The 22,593-nt window shown below is 42.3% G+C and overlaps 1 protein-coding gene and 1 long non-coding RNA gene across 3 annotated transcripts in view; one reads left to right on the plus strand and one right to left on the minus strand.

The window, feature by feature from the left end:
* Positions 1-16,536, plus strand: part of ITGA6 (integrin subunit alpha 6) — a 59,876-nt gene extending 43,340 nt beyond the window's left edge. Inside the window, exons 17-26 of one of the 2 annotated variants that reach the window (XM_035135254.3) lie at positions 514-593; positions 770-847; positions 938-1,040; positions 3,311-3,484; positions 3,932-4,030; positions 6,077-6,187; positions 6,291-6,386; positions 7,572-7,697; positions 10,053-10,182; positions 13,513-16,536. In XM_035135254.3, coding sequence (XP_034991145.3) covers positions 514-593; positions 770-847; positions 938-1,040; positions 3,311-3,484; positions 3,932-4,030; positions 6,077-6,187; positions 6,291-6,386; positions 7,572-7,697; positions 10,053-10,160 — 975 coding nt within the window. In that variant the 3' untranslated portion in view covers positions 10,161-10,182; positions 13,513-16,536. The remainder of the gene's footprint in view (positions 1-513; positions 594-769; positions 848-937; positions 1,041-3,310; positions 3,485-3,931; positions 4,031-6,076; positions 6,188-6,290; positions 6,387-7,571; positions 7,698-10,052; positions 10,183-13,512) is intronic. The other variant, XM_060281114.2, reaches the window with a different exon arrangement.
* LOC148687493 (uncharacterized) lies at positions 11,994-13,518 on the minus strand. Its single transcript, XR_015947329.1, has 2 exons — positions 13,358-13,518; positions 11,994-12,193 (listed from the first exon to the last, which is right to left on the minus strand). It is a non-coding gene; the product is annotated as an uncharacterized LOC148687493 (long non-coding RNA).
* Positions 16,537-22,593: the final 6,057 nt, after the last annotated feature.

Below are 22,593 nucleotides of genomic sequence, written 5' to 3' on the forward strand. Positions count from 1 at the left end.
CTTATAGAGCCAATGCCTGGGGTACAGTGGGACCTCGGCTTTCGAATGTAATCCGTTATGGAAGACCGTTCGACTTCTGAAATGTTTGAAAACTGAGCATTAATGGGTGGTCGGCAAATTAAGTTGAGAAAATTGAAAAACACGCAGTGGAAGCCGTTGGACTTCCGAGGCACGTTCGAAAATGGAAGCATTTACTTCCGGGCTTTTGGTGTTCAGGTTCCGAAACATTCGTCAACAGAGACGTTGGAGAACCGAGGTTCCACTGTATTTTAAAACCAGTGTTTACTCAACATCTGATAACTCTGAAATGTGCTCCTTTTCTTCCAAGCTAAAATCACTCCCCCCCAAAAAAGCTACCTTATTTTTCTGTGTATAAGATGCCCCCATGTATAAGACGACCCCTATTTTTTTAAAAAAAACCTAAATTTAGAAATTACCTATCCTAGTACATAAAGCAAAAATTGATATGTCTCTAATCTGTATCAATCACTCTGCATTTATTCCATTTCTCAGGTTACATTCTACGTGATTTTAAGTACATCTAAAGTTAATGTCGATACCAAGGACTTGGACATTAATCTGAAATTGGAAACGTAAGATTATTATTTTTTTAAGTATTGGTTGCTTTTTCTAACGCTTGTAAATATTCTGAAATGGTTGTGACTTTGTTGTGAATGCAGCCATAATTATGACATGGAAATGGTTAGTGGTTTTAAAAACAAAAGCAGAAAAAAAAAACAAGTGTCCTTTTGTTTCCTTTTTGTTGCAGAACAAGCAATCAAGTTAATTTGGATCCAATTACCGCTAGTGCTAAAGTAGTTATTGAACTGCTTTTGACACTCACAGGGTAAGTGCCTTATATTTAGCATAACAAATCAATGCTAGAGACAATCCTTTTATGATGGTCATTAAAATGTGGCGTTTCTTTTAACAATAGGGTGGCTAAGCCTGCCCAGGTGTACTTTGGAGGCAACGTCATCGGGGAAAGTGCTATGAAATCTGAGGAGGACATCGGCAGCTTAATAGAATATGAATTCAGAGTAAGTTGATATACAGTGGTACCTCGGTTTATGAACACAATTGGTTCCGGAAGTCTGTTCATAAACTGAAGCGTTCATAAACTGAAGCGAACTTTCCCATTGAAAGTAATGGAAAGTGGATTAATCCGTTCCAGACGGTCCGCGGAGTAACCGTTCATAAACTGAAGCGAACTTTCCCATTGAAAGTAATGGAAAGTGGATTAATCCGTTCCAGACAGTCCGCGGAGTAACCGTTCATAAACTGAAGCGAACTTTTCCATTGAAAGTAATGGAAAGTGGATTAATCCGTTCCAGACAGGTCCGCGAAGTACTTAAACTGAAGCGTTCATAAACTGAAACATGGGTGTAATTGGTTCCGGAAGTCTGTTCATAAACTGAAGCGTTCATAAACTGAAGCGAACTTTCCCATTAAAAGTAATGGAAAGTGAATTAATCCGTTCCAGATGGGTCCATGGTGTTCATAAACCGAAAATTCATAAACCGAGGTGTTCATAAACCGAGGTTCCACTGTATATATGAAGGAATAGTTCTAGCACCTTCATTATACATCTTTAGGCGCCAAGCAAAAACTTTGCTCTTCAACCAGGCCTTTGACTGGTTGACCTCTGATGTCTTTTTAAATGGAGGGGGGGGATTGGTTTGCTGTTGTTCTTACTTTTACAATGTATTTTGTGTTTTTTATATTGTAATGTTATCCGGATTTAGGTTTTGTTATAAGAATTTTAAGGTCTTAGATATATAATAAATGTTCATAAATGTACCAAGCAAACACGTACATAAATATATAAACCACATGTCTGAAACCCCACAGAAAAAGTCCTGAAACCATTTTGTCCCTCCCAAATTAACCTCAAATATTTCTTTGCAAGGTCGAAGGAAAATGGAAAAGCCTCCCATTGTCTTTTCGTTCACAAATCCTGTCTTAAGGGTATGTCTGTGTATGAATAGGGTGAGCCTGTGACTTGGCTCAGGAACTAAGTATTTATCATTACAAAAAGACTGGCCAGGTTCCCCAGGTACAATCAAGTGAACATTAACAGGCAACCTGCCAGACAAGAGATAAACAATGTACTCAGATTTCTGTTGTAGACCGCCCTTTTCTGTGATGTATGATGTATCTGGGGGGTGGTCTTGGGCTACGCCCCTTCTGTGATGTATGTATGATGCTTCTGGCGGTGGTCTTGGACTCCAGGGTGGGCAGTTTTAAATGTCTATATAAGGGCAGGCACGCCTTTGTTCTGGGTCCTCCTCCTTTCTCCTGCCTGTGAGAGGGCACCCTGTTGCAACAGTTCAATAAAGATCAGGGTTACTAGCTGCTTTGCTTCTCAATATTCTCTGGTTGGCCTCTATTCCTTTCTCCTACCGATGGAGAACCTACAAAGGACTCTGTAAGGGCTCTTGTGTACCCCATAAGGGAATAAGGGAAATTTTGTTTACAACAGTTTGATGAGGCCCTAAGCTACTGAAGGTAATGGGGCCCTTTATATGTCCAGCTGTCCTTTGTCAACAACAAATTGTCACTTTTTTGTGTTGAATATATGCTATATGGTAATTTATGGACCCAATAATGTTGCTGTGCAACCAGTTCATGCAGAATGCAGGCACCCTATATATAAAGGTAAAGGGACCCCTGACCATTAGGTCCAGTCGTGACCGACTCTGGGGTTGCACACTCATCTCGCATTATTGGCCAAGGGAGCTGGCGTATAGCTTCCAGGTCATGTGGCCAGCATGACAAAGTCACTTCTGGCAAACCAGAGCAGCACATGGAAACGCCGTTTACATTCCCGCTGTAGCGGTTCCGATTTATCTATTTGCATTTTGACGTGCTTTCGAACTGCTAGGTTGGCAGGAGCTGGGACCGAGCAACGGGAGCTCACCCCGTCACAGGGATTCGAACCGCTGACCTTCTGATCAGCAAGCCCTAGACTCTGTGGTTTAACCCACAGCGCCACCTGGGTCCCTACCCTATATATAGAAATGAGCAAACAAGTGATATTTTAGGGAGCAGGCTGGCAGGCGGGGGCCTATTACCTACATCATAGGAGCCTACACAACACAAAACACTGTTGCTGTATGTAGGTATTATTTTATTTGTTTTTACCTTATGTTTCAGAAATGTACATCCAGATTTTTTCCTTTACATTTTTGGGGCGCCTTCAAGAGAGTGGGGCCCTAAGCTATAGCTTGTTTTGGTTATACAACTAATATCGATAATGTCTTGTTGCATGAGAAAATGCATGTTTGTTTCTTTTTGATATTCTTGACAGATAATTAACTTGGGCAAGCCGCTGAAAACATTTGGCACAGCTTCCTTGGACATCCTGTGGCCAAAAGAAATCAAGGGAGGCAAATGGCTGCTGTATTTGGTGTCTATCAACTCCAAAGAGTTAGGAGAAGTCCAGTGCGAACCTCAGAATGAAATAAACCCCTTGGGAATTAAGGTAAGTAAGTGTTTACCTCTCAGAACATTTTTGAAATAAATAGCTGACTAACAATTCAGCAGTAATAGGTGTTTGGTGCCTTTAGTTGGCTTCTTAAATAGAGAGTGAAACAACTGTAAGTTTTCGTCATCTTGGCACAGAATTGAGGTGAGTCCTGTGATCTGGCTAGCACCTCTCCAAGCACCTGCTACTGCAGGGATGTATTAAAGACCTTTGGTTACTGGAATAAGGCCGTATGTTGTTGTCTTTGCAAGAGCGCCTGAGAAAAGGTGCAAAAAGGAAATTGGGTGGTGATGCTGCTTGGAGAAGGCTGCAGAATTCAGTTCTCCTGCATAAATCCTGCTCCAACTACTCAGTTGTGTTAATTTTTTAAATCTTCTATAGCACACTTCTTAAAAAAAAGAAAAAAGACCCGACTGCATTTGTATCCCTGTTCAATTTTTATAGATGTCTCGAAGTTCAAGGACAAAACGTCAAGTTGCAGAGAAACAGACAGAGGGTGGCAAAGGCTTTTCTTTGTTTTCAGAAAGAAAATATAAGACTTTGGTAAGCATTTGCCTTAACCTGTTACCGGCTGCTTTGTATCCCTCTCCCTCCCTTTATTTTCCAAATTAGTCACCAAGTGCCGATGCCAAGTGCGGATATTTATGCAGGGAGGTATTATGCATAAAGATTTTGAATTCCTGTTGAATAATTTTATTGAGTTACATGTAACACGTATTTAAAAAAATAACTGTTGTTTTGAAATTTAAAGGATTACAGTGGTACCTCGGTTTATTAAGACAATTGGTTCCAGAAGTCTGTTCATAAACTAAAGCGTTCTTAAACTGAAGCGAACTTTCCCATTGAAAGTAATGGAAGGTGGATTAATCCATTCCAGATGGGTCTGCGGCGTTCGTAAACCGAGGTTCCACTGTACAGTCGCCTGTCACCTTAAAAATGAACACTTTTATCTGGGCATAAATCTTTGCAGATTAGAGACCAATTTATTAGATTGCAAAGTCTGTGGCAGTTTATGTCCTAATAAAATGATCAGCATTGGACCCAAACTAAGTTAATTGATCTTAGCTTCCATTGAAATCAGTGAGACAAGTTAGTCTTCACTTACATTAGTTCACTTATGTCAGTTGCTGTTGATTTTCATGAGACTGAATAGCCCAAACCCGATTCCTTTGCTAGGGTGTGTGGATGCAGGCCCGTCTTTCCCATTGGGTTTACTGGTGCGTTGGGCCAGGGCACCCAGGGGCACCCCAGCAAGTGGGGGAGCCTCCCTTTTCCCTCCTGCACACCCACCAGCTGCGCCGCTCAGGGGAGAGCAGGGAGGTAAGCGAGGGGGAGCAGGGGCTTGGTGCCTCCAGTGCCCTTCGGAGGCACTAGGACCCTGTTCCGCTCTGCACCGCCAGGGTCATCCCTCATCCCGGCGAGGCGTTTGATTGGTAGAGGCAACACCACACGGCAGCAGCTCTTCCAATGAAACGCAGCGCCAGGGTCATCCCTGCTGGCGGGAAGGCTCCGGATGCTTTCCTGCAGTCCGGGGCTTTCCCTGCTGGCTCAGTGGTGCCCATCTGGCCTCCGCTGCTGGCGGGAGGGCTCCGGACTGCAGGAGGGCCTTCGTAAGGCGGGAGTTGCTGACCTCCTTCCCACCCTTGGGATTCCTGAGGAAGCCCAGGGTTTGAGGCTGCCCGTTGCCCGCCCTTCCTCATTGCGGCCAGGGCACAGCAGGTGACCTCTCCCGGAGGTGAGTTCCCGTCCCTGCGCTCTGACTCGGAGCCGGGAGCTGTGCAGGCCGGAGGGAAGGGGGGGCGCCAGAGAAATTTTTGAACCACGGCGCTGGATACCCTTAAGTCGGCCCTGTGTTGATGGGGCAGATGCTTTCTTCCACACAGCCCAAAGTAGTTTTGCTGTCACAACTCTGGCATGGAGCTTCCTATTCCACGCACCGAATATGGGCAAAAAAGGGGACACTCTGCTGCTCCCTGGGCCAGTGTTAGGATTGCTCTGCCCGTCTTTATCCAACCCTAAGACCCTCTTTTTTAGCCACAGCAGTACACAGCTGGGAGTTTGTAAAACTTTTGAAGAGGGGCAGATTGTAATCCTGAGGGCAGGGACAAAGTCGGAACTATATTTTTGTTTGAAAAACGTTTGAAAGCCAAATTGTGGCTTCTGATTGGCTGAAGGAAGCTCCTGCAGCCAACCAGAAGCTGTGGAAGCCCCGTTGAATGTTTAGGTTCCAAAAGAACGTTCACAAACCAGAACAATCACTTCCGGGTTTGTGGCGTCCGGGAGCCAAGACGTCCGAGTTCCAGGGCATTTGGGATCCAAGGTACGACTCTATCGTCAATTCTACTGAAAGATTTGAAAGTCTTTTCCAGTGCTCCCAGTGGAAGTAGGAGTTTTCCCCTTCATACGAACAGCATCTTAGCAATGGAATAAGCTTGATGCAATTAAAGAGTTCCCTACTGTTTATGAAAAAGTAAAAGTAAAAAAGCTTTCATTGTTCCTTTTGGCTGCAAAACAGCACATTGGGCAGAAACATTGGGTATCCACCTTAAAAGTATGCACTTTTAATAAAGTTTTGCGTATTTAATGCAGCAATGTAACGGGGAGGCAAACTGTGTCACCATAAGATGCCCCTTACAAGGACTGGACAGCAAAGCATCTGTTGTGTTGCGTTCGAGACTATGGAATAGCACATTTCTAGAGGTAAGCTCCGTTAACTTGTCTTAGATAGATTTGGACCACCTCGTTTTATTTGATCCAATGCAAATTTTTCTTTCTTTCTTTCTTTCCCACCCCGCTTTACCAGGAATACTCTAAAATGAGCTATCTAGACATTGTCCTTAGAGCAACCATCAGCATTGCTGCGGCAGATAACATAAAGCTGGCAAACGAAGCTACTGATGTGAGTCTCTAACATTTCTTTTAACGATGGAGGCCGTACGCTTCCATAGGCAGGGAGGGAACTGTTCCTTCGGGCATGAGGGGCGCAGCATGTTCAACAGGAAATACTGTATACTTCCATAAGAAACCCTCTTTCAGCCTGAGGGCCGCATTCCCTTCTGGCTGATTTCCCAGGGGCCACATATCCGTGGTGGGTGGGGCCAGGGCAAAAAATGGATGGAACCACAATTGTAAATCTCAACTTTTTACAATGGGCTGATTTCTGCACACACGCCTGCATTGCAGGGAATTGGACCATCTGGGTCCCTTCTAACTCTACAATTCAATGAGTCTGCAACTCAGCCCAGGCAAGCAGGAAGCACTGTTGGTATAATAATAATAATAATAATAATAATAATAATAATAATAATAATTTATTATTTATACCCCGCCCATCTGGCCGGGTTCCCCCAGCCACTCTGGGCGGCTTCCAACAAAGCAATTCTAAAATACAGAAATCCATCAAACATTAAAAGCTTCCCTAAACAGGGCTGCCTTGAGATGCCTTCTAAAGGTCTGGTAATTGTTGTTCTCTTTGACCTCTAGTGGGAGGGCATTCCACAGGGTGGGTGCCACTACCGAGAAGGCCCTCTGCTTCTACCGAGAAGTGCAAAGATACAGTCCAGCCTGGCAAAAACACCCGGGGAAGCTGCATAGCAGGGGGAGTGAGAAGGGTGTAGCCTGGAGAGAGGGGGTGTGGGTGGGGAGATCCAGATAGAGCTGCTTTTAAGGGCTGCATTTGCCCCCACCCCACCGAACCTAAGATTTTCCACTTTGCTGTAGACCAGGGTTTCCCGAACTCGGGTCTCCAGCCGTTGTGTGGACTACAACTCCCATCACCCCTAGCTAGCAGGACCCAGTGGTCAGGGATGTTGGGAACTGTAGTCCAAAAACAGCTGGAGACCCAAGTTTGGGAAACCCTATTGCAGACAATACTGAGCTAGATAGTCCAAAGGACCTGCTCTTGGGTATAAGATATCCTTCCTTCCTTCCTACTTTTAGTCGGTAGTAATAAACCATCTGAAAAACGGTTTAACATTGTCCACTATGATTCCATTGCTCAAAAGGATGCAGATTTTTAAAGTTCAACGCATTGTGCCCACTGACATCTTCTCCACTGACATCTATGTACTTTCCTGATCTGTAGGTGCGGGTGACTGTCTTCCCTGCAAAGACAGTAGCTCTGTATAAAGGCGTGCCTTGGTGGATCATCTTAGTAGCTATTCTTGCAGGCTTGCTAATGCTTGCTCTGTTGGTATTCTTGCTATGGAAGGTGAGTTGTTTTACTAATATGCTATTTTAATATGTGCACCACACATCATGGGTTATTTTTTAAACAGATGGAAAGATGCCACCACCTACTTAGTATAGGGAAATGTCTTTCCTTTGGTTGAGATGTTAAGTGAAACAACTTGCCTAAACAAGCAAGTAGTAGGGGTAAAAATCAGTTTTGATGTTATTTGTGCTAAAAAAAAACACCTGGCGGTAATTTTAAACTCATGTGCATTTTATTTTTTGTAGGATAGCATTTATCTTCATAAGATGTCAACGTAGTATATTTGTAACACGAAAATTAATTTTGAGACTGTTATTAAATGGGGAAGCAATTCCTAATTTTAAAATAAATATGCATATACATGACTCAATCTTGTTAGGATTGAAATGTTGGCACTGAGGCTTCTGAAAAGAATTCTGAAAGTAACCAAGTTCATAAAGGAGACCACATGTAATGCTAAGCCAAACCATAGCTTAGCATGACCAATCAAATGCCCAGATTTCTGGAAAGAATACCATGACAACCGTGTTCCTCTAATACTGCTCCTGCTGCGAGATAAGCTATGGTTTGGCTTAGTGTTACATCTAAATCAAACCCGCGGTTTATCTCCCCCAAACCACAAGTAGCAAGCCATAGAATAAACCTTGACTACTGTTCATGGTTTATCTGCAGCATGATAAATCTTGAGTCTAGGTTTGGATGCAACACCAAGCCCACGCCATGGCTTATTTCAGCGCAGCATAGTAGGAACAGAACTGGAGGAAGAACAAAGCAGCCACAATCTTCTTCTCAAGAAACCCACAAATTTTCCTCATTCGTGCCAAGCTATGATTTGGTTTAACTTTTTTCTGTATGAACTGGGCCAGTCTCTTTCAGTTCACTTCAGAATCCTGTCCTTTGTAGATATGTAAAAATAGCCTAGCATTATGTGTGAACCAGGTCACCATCTTGAGATGTTTTTCACATATCTACATCTAAACACGCTGTCTGTGTGTGTGTGTGTGTGTGTGTGTGTGTATACATGAATGTGCTTCCCCTTGCATCAAAGGATAATTGATAAGGATTTCAGCTCGCTACCTAATGGACCCAATCATTCTCCGTGTGAAACGCTGTTGCCCAGGTGTATGGAGATTCCCATAGGACTCAATATGTCACCCTTTCCACTACCTCAGTGTGCAGGACGATGCAGTGTGCCAAAAACCTTATAGGAAATGGGAGGTTCGTGAACACCTCCCACAGTTCTTCCTCTCAGTGCTGTTCAGATTATTTGAAGTCAAGGTGTTGAGTTGCCCACAAAAATATGGGACACAGAAATTCCATCAGAAACCTTTTTATACATAGGCTGAAAAAGGGTCTTCATAGTCACTCCCTCTTTAAAACACCTGTTTGATTTCTCAGAAAAGTGAATCACGTTTTGTTTTCTGCTAGAGAAAACAAACATGTGATTTCAGCCTCATGCATGGAGCATTTGTATCCGGTTCCCCCAAATAGTCTTTTTTTAAATTAATGTTTGCCAGCCTGCTGATAATGTACAGTGGTGCCTCGCAAGACGAATTTAATTCGTTCCAGGAGTCAATTCGTCCTACGAAAAATTCGTCTTGCGAGTTGCAGTTTCCCATAGGAATGCATTGAAACTAAATCAATGCGTTCCTATGGGCTCCGGGGGACTGGCGGCGGCGCTTGCTCTCTTGGCTTGGTGAAGGCTTGCTCTCTTGCCTGCCTGCCTTCCCCAAGCCAAGAGAGCAAGTGGTGCCGCCGCCGCCAGTCCCCCGAGCCCAGCGCTGCGGGCGCTGGGCTCGGGGAAGGGCGCTTGGCTCGGGGAAGGCAGGCAGGCGCTTGCTCTCTTGCCTGCCTGCCTGCCTTCCCCGAGCCAAGAGAGCAAGCGCTGACAGCTATAGCGTGGCAAGAAGGCAAAAAAGATCAGCTGTCAGCCTTCTTGCCGCACTACAGCTGGTTCCCCCTTTGTTGTGGCTCGCCCGCTTCCTCTTTCTATGGCCGCGCTTCGCAAGACGAATCGGTGGTCATAGAAAACCTCGCCGTCTTGCGAATGCCTCGCGCAATGCAAAACTCTTTCGTCTTGCGACTTTTTCGTTGTGCAAGGCATTCGTCTTGCGAGGTACCACTGTATAATGTATATAACCGAAGGGTGAAAACAGCAAGTGACAAAGCCAGAGATGGAAAAGTCCTACTGCAAGAAAGTCAGCTTCAAAGGTTATTGTAGAACTGTGACATAATTGGATGGATATTTTAACACGCGTATACATATGGTTCACCTTCTTTTTTCTTCTTCCTCTTTTTTTTTGCTTTTCATATTAGTCCGTAACATTGACTAAATGCCTTACTTCCTTATAGTGTGGTTTCTTCAAGAGAGATAAGAAAGATCATTATGATGCCAAATATCACAAGGCTGAAATCCATGCTCAGCCATCTGATAAAGAGAGGCTTACTTCTGATGCATAGTATTGATCTACTTCTGTAATTGGTAATTGATCAGTTTTTTTGAATTTGTTAGCTGCTGCGGGACACGCTTTTTGGTTGTGGTGGCTAATGACTGGAAGCTTGCTGCATCTGTTTCCATTAATTGCTGCGTTTCCAAAATATCAATTTGCGCTTGCTTATGTCGTTTATAACCGTCTCTCCCTCTCTCAATGCACGAGGACGCAAATCCTTTCGTCAATTATTTTTAACAGCTGTTTACTTGTGCGCTCTTCCTTGAAATTCTGAAGGCTTTCCGCTTAAGGATGGCAATCCAGCTTCTCAACACTTAGGCTCATGATCCAGGTGACAGATTTTGCCCCTGGAGCTATGTTATTCTGCTATGGGAACAAAAGGAAATGTTCTAAGGAACCCCCGGGCTCCGTTCTTCATTGAGAAGATGGGTTCTATCAGGAGCAAACTAGACATGACGTGAAAGGCATCTGCACGCTTCAATATGCAGATCGTAAAAAAATAAAAATAAAAATGGAAATAGCATCATCTGGAAAGAAGAGGGGATGATAATTGTCAGGATCCCTCCCTTCTCCGAAATTGCTGTTCACCTTGGGAGGAAATCCCTCGCTGTGATTCCTGCACCCACCCTGGCCAAAGCAAATGCGAGCTCCAGAAGAGGGATTTTCCGCAGCAAAGGAGGAATTGGTTAAATTACCCCTCCCCACATGCTGCAATCCCAATAATGATCAGTCCTATCCCTATGGCTGATGCTATATATAATTTTTAATACCTTCACATTAAACTAAATGCCAAAGTTGAATGTCCTATATAGTTTGGCCCAGAGGCAAGCTTTCCTGAAAACCACGAGGGAAATTGTGGGGCCAAGCTGCTATTCACTGGCAAACAACAAGGAGCTAGGTAACTCCAGCTCGCTCACCTAGATATAGGAGCATTTTCAGATGTGAGGCTAGGACAGCCTTGGAACCTCCTGTGCTGTTTTGTTTGAATGTGAGTCGATGAAAGAGAAAGCAGGAAAGAGAAAGCAGGAAAGATATGAATAGAAATGGCATCCGTACCAACTTTAGCTTTCCCACTGAAACGTGAAGCAAGAAGCTCTAAGCTTGTGGGGGGGGAATGGTTTTCTTGCACCGACTGCAGTGCAAGTTTTCATACAGGTAGTTAATGAAACTATTAGAGGTGGTTCATTTAAACCTGCCTGTGGGTTCTTTCCGCATTAAAAACAATCGTCACTATGGCATTAGCATTTTAAGGTTTTACTTCCCCAATCCATCACATAGTTAAAGCTGCAATCCTGTACCCATTTACCTGGGAGAATGCTCTGCTGATCTGAGTGGGAGTTTAATTTGAGTAGACATGTATACGATTGTGGTGGGTGGGTGGGTGGTTGCGCGCGCGCGCAATCTGGACTGTGGACGGTGATTGCAGCCCACGACAATTAAATCAATGTGAGATTTGACATAGGCTTCAATATAGCATGAGCCATACCCTATATCGATTGTAGGATTCTAGATATGTTTTGCTCCTATGCTCAGAAGTTCAATAGCTTTATTAACCACTAACGCATGCCAAAAGCCTTTATTGCTGGTACTGCTTTCTCTCATAAAGGGCTGTTCTCAATTTGTCAATTTCTGTGGGAAGTTTATGGTAAATTGTGAACTTCTGTTTCTATCCTTAAATATGCATTTCTCCTCTGAAGCTTGCCTTCTGCATGATGCCGTGTGCTGTTGCGAAAACCTGAAGTCATATTTAAGTAAATATATTCTGCTTGCTGGATTGCCAAGACAACCACTTTCATCTTTAACGAGCAAAAGCGTTACCTCTAAAAGAAGCTGAAATGAGTCATTTGTCAGACAAAACGAGCATTTATCTTATGAGTCTGTTGAACAATCTCAAGACTCATGCACTGAGGTGAGGGGTGGATCCAGAGCTACTAATCTGGTGCCCAATTTTCATGAGTGAACAGTCGGAGGCAAGATAATGCCTGCAGATGCTTGTGCTAATTCCCTGTATCCATAGGTGGTCTTCAGATCTCGTGAGATTTGCTGAAACCAATCAGAAGCACCATTAAGCAGAGCATTCAACATGCTGAACAGTGAGCTGCCAGCCCCAGCCAAGCTCAGCTTGAGAGACTAGAGATAAACACCCTTCTTGCAGTTCCTGCAGGCATTTCTCATATGTAGGCAAGAGGAACGCACAGGGCCCTATCATTAGAAAAACGGGACATCTCAAGGACATTGAGATCCCAGGGAAACTGGTGATAAGATATACAGGCCCATGGGAGTAAACGAGTCAGGCTTCTGGCCTCCAGAGCGCATAGAATAACCAAGGCTGCCCCCCCTCTCCCCGCAGGGATGGAGAACAGTCCCTACAGAGCATTGGTCTCTTGTGTATTATTAATATACCTGCATGCCCTACTGTCGGGTCTGGCGGCTGCAAGTACAAATCAGGCAGCTGGGGGCGTGAGGGTCAGCATTCATACCAAGCTAGGAGGGAAGACGCTGGGAAATAGCAAGACTGAACAGCCTCACTCTTCCACTGAGTTCTGTGGGATGTAGCTTTGAGGCCGTCAAGTGGTGAGACAGGTTCTTTCCACTTCTTGTTGCCCCCCAGCCTTCTGTGAAGTGAGAAGGCCGATCCCTTCCCTCCCTCCCAAAGTTCTTTAGAAAAGTGGAGAGCCTTGCACAAGAGAAGTTTTCACTGCTGAATGCCTTTCGACCTGGTCTTCATTCCCTTACTTTCATCCCTTATGAATCCTCAGTTTGTGCTAGAGAGTTGGGTTTTTGTTTTTTTGGAGGGGGGAGAAGAGTTAGGTTTCTGTCTTTCTATCCAAGCTGGCACCAAGTGAGAAGCCATTCCCAGTTCTGCCCACCTCACCCCCAAGTTCTGATACGCAGAACTTGAAATCAATATTTTGCTCTGTTTGTCACTTAAGAAATTCCTCACTGCCACCAGATACTGTATTTGTGGGACCTTGTTCTACAGGGAACTGTTTCCATAGTTTGCTAATATAGGATTATTAATCCAGAATCCACAAACTCACCTTTTATCTTGACAACATATAGAGTATAACTATGTTGGCTATCTATCCATCTATCATCTATCTATCTATCTATCTATCTATCTATCTATCTATCTATCTATCATCTATATCTATCTATCATCTATATAAGGTAGATTTGAGAGTAATGGAAGTGATTTCTATTTACCTGCTTGGATTGTGCTCTTTGCCGACTCCTGCTGCTGCTGTATTTGGGGTGCTGCATTTTGCCTGTTCTCTTTAAAGGAAGGCTTGTCTGTGTTCTGCCGGCGCAAGGATGTAACCACACATTTAACTCCTATCTTGGATTTCCTTCCCCTACAGTGTGGGTTCTTCCAGCGTTCCAGGTACGATGACAGCGTCCCACGCTACCACGCTGTAAGAATTCGGAAAGAGGAGAGGCAGATCAAAGAAGGAAAAACTAAAGAGAATTATGCAAAAAAACAGTGGATCACGAAATGGGATGAAAATGAAAGTTATTCCTAAGGATCACCCCTGAACTGAAGGCTCTCTTTTTTTTTTAAAGTGTATTTGATTCACATGATGGAAGGATGGAAGTCCTATGTACAGAAACAGCTGCCTTTAAAAAAATATTGTTACTTCTATATGAAAGCATTTTTTGTTTTACAGACCTAACTTTTAAGACTGCTTAAACCAATCTACATGCCTTATCTAAAATGTCCAATGTTCAAAAGCCATTTCAGTTTTAATCCAAACTATCAGGCAGGAAAGGAAGATGGGAGAGCCTGTAGAGCGAATATAATCTCAGGCTGCTCTGTCTCTTTGTCAAATGGTTGAGCCAATTGTGTGGGAGAGGCGTTTGAGAGCTAAATAGAGATGAAGTAACCTGAGATATGTGGCTTATTAGAACTCTCCTGCGAGGATTTGAAGTGTGCATTAGTTCGAACTGCATGTTCGTTCCTGTCTCAACCTGGCTAACCTTTCCCTGTTTTTTTGCATACCTGAGCAGCTAACCTAGATCCCCAACCTCGCTTGGATGAAAGATACTATGATCATTTCCCTAAACATGGGTGCTCTTTTAACATTTCAGTTTGTTGGTCTTTTGTTATTTAAATCTGTGTCTTGGTGGAAGGGGATATCGCCTTGCATGGAATGCAACGGTCACTTTTTTTTGCGAGGAGAGTCCGGCCACAGAACACTACGCAGACACATATATGATATGAGACTTGAGTGTGACAGAGTGGTACCTCTCCCATTTGTGGTTGCAACCTCCCAGTGGTAGCAAGCCAAGCATTAACTTTGGAACATGCTTTATATTTCCTGTTTTTTAGGGACATCCCAGCCCCGCCCCCCTGCCCCCCCAAACCTGGAATATACTTTCCTTTAATCTCATGCATATGGAAGCTGGTTGTAAGTATTCACTTGCGAAAGACACTCTGCAAATGGTCGCAAGTTTATTCCTTCCCATTTCTAGGATTAAGCCATGGCACTGAAAATAGGTTGTCAACTTTAGTGGGAGTCTGCTAAAATCAAACCTTTCACTTTGCCCATGTAAGTGAAGTAACGGGTTCTTTCATTTTGGGGGAAATGCTTGGATTTTGAAAGGCTTTTTTGTTTTGTGAAAAAACAAAACAAAACCCCGCATGCAACAGAAGCAAACGTTTCCCGACATTTTGTAAAGCTTTCGTGCATTTGGTTGGTTGTTGGGTTCATTCGTTTTTTTGTTTCTGCCAATACATGTGTATGTGTTCTTGTAAAAAAAAAAAGTATGCATTCAAGAACCAATGCAAATTGGTGTGGCTAAATTTCTAAAGGAGAGGTGAAGCTTAGCTTTGTCTGGAAGTCATATTCACGTGGAAGCCATTCCTTCTGTCTATGAATATATGGAGAATAGGGGATGTTTCTCAGTAGTGAAAGTGTGGGGCACTTTGCATGAATTTAAATAGGGTTGCCATATTACCCAAAGCTGGGGTTTTTTTTAGCATTTCTTTTTCTTTTTTTCTTAAAGCCCTGCTTGCCATATGTCCAGGTTTCCCCCGATTCATTTTGCCGCTTCAGGAAAAATCCACCCTGACTCCATTTTGCAACCCGATTCCTGCATGTGTCCAGGAAAACGCGGACATATGGCAGCCCTAATTTAAAGGCACTCTTTCCTTTAACTGCTGTACTGATTCTATTGTGGCAAAGGGAGGGGAGTTTTAAAGCTACTGCCCTGCCACCCAAAAAAATTACCACCCACCCACATACATAGCGGCATCGACATGTGTACTTCCAAGTAAATTTGAAAACTCCAACAGTGCAATCGTATACACGTCTACTCAGGAGCAGGTCCTGTCGAGTTCCATGGGTCTTACTCCTAAATAAGCATCTATACGATTGCACCCTAAATCTGCTAATTCCTTGTCCTAACTCTTGTGCACAGCCAGTGGAAGCCAGCATAATCTTAAAACGTGCAATAGGCCATGTTTCAATCATGCTTTTTAAAGATCACTTTGTGTGCCCCTGTTGCTCACACCAAATATATACAGGTTTGTTTTTAAAAGCTTGAATATTGGTTGTACTTTTTGTATATACTGTAAGTCATTCCTATATATTTATTTTTACCATAAATCTTTGTCTTTGACTTACTGTTAAGCCAAAGATTTTTTTTTAAATGAACTTTAAATATAGTGAGCAATAGTGTGTAAAGAGTTCAGGGTTTAAGACCGAACACTTTCCACCAGATGTGCCAATTCTTAAACCTTTGGATATCAACGACTAAAACATTCTTGTAAAATCTTCTTTATACATATTTATGATTGTGTAATAGAGGAAGTATTGTATCTTCTGAATAATTTGTGCACTAATGCATACCTGCAGATGTTTTATCTATAGAAATTTTATATGACTAACTTATGTGGCAAGTGTTCCATGGGGGGGTGGGGGCGAGGGGGGAGGTTTTCTAGCTCTGTATTTGCAACAAGATCAACTACTGCAAATGTTATCGCACTTGAAACAAAGGATAAGCTATGAATAAATTTAACTATGGATCTTCACCGGTCCAATTTAAGACTACTGAGTAAATCTCCTAAATACTTATGGTAAATTTTGATTTTAATAATAGTTCCATACAGTTTGATACTTGTGATTGTAACCAAGGTATTTGCTGTTTTTTTTTAAGCTACATCTCTATATAAACTAAAAAAAAGCCCTCATTGGTACTGATTAAGCAAGGATAATAAATGTGCTGTAACATTTACTATATATGAAATATCAACAGAAGCTTTAGTATGTGCAGATAGTTTGAGATTGGGTGAAAACTATGCAAACTTTTAAATATTTATCATCAGGAACCACTCTATATGCCTTACAGTTACACTACAAAATAAATAAATAAAAATAAATCACTAGCTGATGCCGAGTGTCCTTTCCAAGGCTGTCAAGTTCAACTTCTTTCATTCCACCTTGATCTGGGATCACTCAGTCAGTAGAGCCAGAGACCCTTAATCTCTACAGTCGTGGGTTCAAGACTCATGTTGGGCAAAAGATTCCTGCACTGTTGCAGGGAGTGGGGCAAAATGACCCTTGTGGTCTCTTTCCAACTCAAGGCTTCATAGAATCATAGTCTTCGGACCAACCAAAAAGAAAAAAGAAAAAAAATCTCTCACCACACAGTTTATATTTTAAAAGTGTTATTTTTTCCCAAAGGCCTTTTTTAAAAAATAAATATTTAAACTTATTATTGCCAAGCTTCATTTACCAACTATGGTGCCTCGCAACGTATTCCACCAAATACTGCTGCTTTGTATCCCACTCAGCTAAACAGCTTGTCTCCTACAAGAGCCTCATAGCAGCATATTATTGGGTGCAGCACATCTTAAATCATCATCATTCAGGATCCCACAGCTATGGGCTTTGAAACTTGAAAAGGCAGAACTTTAAAACACTACTGCATCTTCTCATTAAAAAAACCAACACAATTGTAATTCTGGTGCCTTGTCGGAAAAAAGTGGGGGCAAATCCATAGGCAATGCTAAATTAGGGCTGGTCTTTATACTAAAGTGTCCTCTCAAGTCACGTCACTGGTATATATATTCGTTTTATACACTGACTGTCGCTAACATCAAATGTTAAATCACGGCTAAAAATCACCTGTGGATATTTGTATAAAAAGTGTGAAATAAATTTTGTATGAAAAGCTCTTTCTGTGACGGTGTATTGTGTACAACTTATACATTTTTTTATTTCTGCAAACTTGTAACCAATATTAAGTCTGGTTAGGGCCACTCCACACAGTATACAGCAAAAAACACAAAATCAAAACAGCTAAACTAAACAAACAACAAACACTTGAGATTCAAAATATAAAATGCTTGGCAAAGCAAAAGCTATGCCGTTCTCTAACCAGGGTATTTATTATTATAGAGGCAAATCAAGAAAACCTATTAGTTTCAGACTCGGATTTAAACCGATTTCACCACTAAAATAATCTAAGGGTAATTCCTCTGATGGAGGATGAGATTCCGGACTCTTTAGTATACTATACGAAACTATACCTTTCCTGTATTAGATATAATTCAATTTATAGATTATATCATTTAGGCTGCAATCCAGTTCACACTTACTTGGAAGTAAGTCCTATTGAACATAGTGATACTTCCTCTTGAGTAACAATGAACAGGATTTTCACAGTCAGCAATTCTTAATAAAATATACAACATGGTATACAATCAAAATAGAATAAGGCGCCAGACCAAGGCAATTACCATCAACATTTTTCTAAAGTGTTTAAAGTAGAGTTTATTCACAGATTAACTTTTATCATTTTCATATAGAAAGGAAGATATTACCAGTATGCGCAGGGAAATATCACAAATTTTACTATGACCCTGGAAAGAAATAAGTGCGGATGTGCAGCGTTGAATGTGGACCACAAAATTCTACCCTCGCTATTAGCAGAACGATTAAAATCAGGGACTTTTTTAAGCACAAAGATCAGTTAACTGTTTAAAACAGCCATCAGAAAATGAGGGAAATTACTACTGTTTCTTTGGCTGATCGACAGTAGGTTATTGATGCAGAAAAGACTTTTAATACAGCAGAGAGGCATTTTTATGAGAGAAGCTTTGAGGGACCATTGCATGAGACCAGTTATGAGAGCCTGGGTAGATTACATAGGGCCACTTTGCTTAGGATTCTGAAAAATGCTAAATTTCACAACTCTGGGGAGGGGAGGGAGGTAAGGTAAGGTTATTGCCCATTTTCTCATTGGAAGGAAGTCCTGGCCAATTTAGCCTCAACATAAATACTGTAATGCAATGGATGAACATTGCCAAACATTTGTGAATAATTCAGGAAATACTTTGTTACTATTTTACAAGCTTGATTATTAAATATTTTCAGGAATGTAGCAAATAAGGACAATAAGGGGTGGGAGGGCAAGAACAAAGCGTTGCAAAAAATTCTTGAGTTTTTTTGGAAATTGTTGCTGGTGTCAGGGGAGGGGGGAGCCTGGTATTCGATGGTCATGTCAGAATTGACACACATTTAAAAGCGCAGGCAAGTCACGGAGCTCCGAAGGACGCCTTGGGATTTTTTAAAAAAACCATGTATTTTGGAATTATAAATATCCTCAGGAACATCCCTTACTGGAAATCCTGCCAGTGTTGGCTGATTATTTCCAAAAGCCCTTGTGATCTATTCATTTATAATTTGCAGGGATTTCCTGTATTTATAATTCGGTCATTTCAATTCAAAATTTAAACATTGCTTTTGTATGTTCTTTTGTACATTTCTGTTTTCTTACAAGTAAAATATTTTTTTAAGTCCTGCTAAAAAACAAAAAAAAGGAACCTCCTTACAGTTTCAATGGAACATTTCTTTGTAAAGACAAGCATGGCTAGGCTGTTCGACACGCTGCTATTAAGGGCCCCTCATTTTTCAAAGAATTGTGTTTAGGATTACGGCTGTGAAACTAAATCCTATACATGTACATGTGAAAAAGGATTGTAGTTTCACTAATGACAGATCAGGTCTCATGTTGTCATTACACCATTGCATTTGGGAGTTCCGGCCGGTTACGCAGCTATGCACTTATTAAATTCATGGATAAACAACAACAGAAGATTTTACATGTCCACAATATAGGAATCAATTCTTTGTCACACTGATTCCACATTTGACAGTTCAACCAATAAATAGAAGTGGTGTTTGAGAATCAGCAGCCACTACCAAAGGGAGGAACCAACACACAAATGCATGAAAATGATAGTTATGCAGTAAGGTGTAGGTCTACTGCACTGCAGAAAACTACGACCTTTTCACAGAATGTGTATGCATCAGCTATGTAGTACTCAGTGTAGTGAAGGACTTCCGGTTTGCCGCCATTGTCGCTCGGCGGGGTTCGTCTCGAGCGCCGAGACACCCACCGCCACCAAGGGAGGGGTGAGTCACGCGAGCGCCGCGACCACCCGTAGAACCCCAGATTGTGCGTTCTGGGGGCTTGGATTTCCCAGCTGTGCCCCATTAAGCCGCGATTCGCTGCCCGGAAAGCCTCTATTTGGGGGCACCGTGAGCAGAGAGAACGCGACGGAGCCTTGGGTCCAGTGCTACTTGGATGGCGGAAAGCTCCGATCCGACGACAGGAGAGCGGCAGATACCTCCAAAAATAGAATTTGACCGTGAGTAAAAAGAAAGAAGAATTGGCTTTGAGAGATTTGAATTTGGACACGGGAGGGGAGTTTAAATTACAAGGGAACGGAGGTCGCTCCCCCCCTTACCGATATTCCAACCAGCAGCTAACTAGCCTGCAGCCGTGTTTATGAAAGGATACGAACTCTTCTAAGAAAGTTAACCTGAACCCTTCCCTTAGGGGCAGAGCCAAGGGAAGAGAGTATTTTATTTTAGATCTCTGCAAAGGACGTTGTGAGATTAAACGATTCCCCCCGGGACCCTGGGAGCGGGACTCTGGAAGCCATTACCAGAGAAACTAGTGAGGAGATGAGGGGAAAGAATGTATAAGCAACGGAGAACTTTGGAAGTATAGTTACAATATAGCGTGATTTTGTGTTACTTTGAGACTCTGAGATTTAAGAAATCTTGGCCGTGGGGTGTAATAGAGACTTTTTTTTTTATTGCAAACATAACAAACAAAGGACAATAGCACTACCCTGGGAACCATACTATATGCTTCCTGCTGTAACACGAGAAGACAAAGGAACCAGCTAGACAAAACAACTGACATGCAGGGGGAAGTGATCACCGTACAACAGATTTTGGATTTTATCCAAGAAATGACTGAAGAACTGTGCTATCCCAAAAGGACTTTACAACCCCAAGTGGAAGCTTTCCTACCACAAGAACAGGAAGAACAGCAAGAAGAAGATGACCACGGAGAAAATTTACAAGAAGAAGAAAAAAAGGAGCAGTCGGATGAAGAGCAGCCAGTGAGAGTGGCCGAGAAAGAACTCTATTGGATGCAAGACTCTCCAGATTGGGACAAAGTCTGGGGTTCTGGTCTGCCAGTGAGAGAGGGAGACCAGGCCCCAGTCAGAGACAACCAAGATGTGGTAGAAAAGGACGATTGGGACTGGTTCTGTGTCTTCCTAGTGAGAGAAGGGGGACACAATCCAGTCAGAAGTTTGATGATATTGGGGGACAAAGGAAAAGAAGATGTGGGAGGGAAACAGATTGATTATAAGAAACAACAAAAAGGGAAAAGGGGAGAGCGGTGTGGGAAGGAGAGGTCCAGGGAGGGTGTGGGGTAAAAATGTATTATTATTTTTTATGAAGCATTAATCAAAGGACGGTCAATGAGGCTTAAGAAATGGAAAGGTTTAAGGACTAAGGTTTAAGGAATACGGATCTGGGGATGGCTTTGAGGGAATTGCTACCCAGGAGAGGTAGGGGAAAAAATCAAGAAGAATGGCAAATATTCAAAAAGAGGGAGGATTGGGAATACGATATATTTCCTAGAGAGTAATTAGAGGCTAAAGGATATAATTAGAAGAAGTCAGGAGGGTGTTTAAAGTTGGAAAGGAAATAGTAATGATGGAAGAATAAGAATTGTAAATGTTTAAATTATGTATAAGTATTACGAAAGCTGCATAAAAGATTTGGAAAACAAGAATCGGGAAGGGAGGGGCGGGGAGGTCAATGATAAGATGTTAACAAGAATGTGTTATTATCATTTTTTTCTTTTTTTTTACTTCCTTTTTGTTTTTTTTTCTATTTTTAAATCTTTTTTTTATTTTTATATTGTCTTTTTTAATTCTTTTCTTTTATGAATTCTTTATAAAACCAATAAAAATATTATTAAAAAAAAAAAAAAGTAGTACTCAGTGTAGTGGATTGGGGGGGGGGGAAGTACTCAGTAAAACATGCATTATGTTTACTAATAACTAAGATATTGACTAGGTTGGGAAAGTAATCCAAAAACTATCCCGAAAGAATAGTCCCTGCTACTCAAAATTAATCTTGCAATACAATTCTACTCTGCTGAGAAGCGATATCTAGTGAGAAGTAAATCCAATTGGACTTGCTCTCCAGTGTGTATAGGGTTGCATCTTTAATAATGTGTTATAGATTCCAATTCAAACCGCTGCAACGGGGTGAGCTTCCATTGCTCTGTCCCAGCTCCTGCCAACCTAGAAGTTAAAAAGCACACCAGTGTGAGTAGATAAATAGGTACCGCTGTGGCAGGAAGGTAAACGGTGTTTCTGTGCGCTCTGGTTTCCATCACGGTATCCCGTTGTGCCAAAAGTGGTTTAGTCCTGCTGGCCACATGACTCGGAAAGCTCTCTGTGGACAAACGCCGGCTCCCTTGGCTTGAAAGCGAGATGAGCGCTGCACCCCATAGTCACCTTTGACTGGAGTAACCGTCCAGGGGTCCTTTACCTTTTTTACCTTATAGATTCCAATCCTGTCTGCCAGGACCAATTGCTCTACTTAGCGTAGCCAAGTCCAAAAGACGAGGTTCCCGCAACTGTAATAGTTAGTGTAAAAAGGGCAGTATCTTCTATTTCTTTTGCAATGCCTTTTATGTAACTGATAACAATTCATTAGCACTGTTCTGTTTTGCATCTGGTCACCCTACTCCAAACAGTCCTCACCAAGTTCTCTTTTTAATCATGATCGTAAGCATGTTTATGCAGCAGTCCCAAAGAATTAACTGGGCCTTACTCTGTAGTAAGTACCGTAGACACATAAATGTATGTCCGCCTTGAGCAGAACCTCCCAGAGCAGCAGCAAAAAGCAGTTTTCATGTGGGAACTGGGTGTGTGAGTCTATTTATGATGCTATCCACCCCCCACCCCCCATGACGACACATGTTTAAATAGCTGCAGGCCAACAACAAATGGAAAAGTTTAAGCCAGGCATCCCCAAACTTTGGCCCTCCAGATGTTTTGGACTACAATTCCCATCATTCCTGACCACTGGTCCTGTTAGCTAGGGATCATGGGAGCT

Source organism: Zootoca vivipara, chromosome 1 (assembly GCF_965207765.1).
Source record: "Zootoca vivipara chromosome 1, rZooViv2.hap1.1, whole genome shotgun sequence".
Lineage (NCBI taxonomy): Eukaryota > Metazoa > Chordata > Lepidosauria > Squamata > Lacertidae > Zootoca > Zootoca vivipara.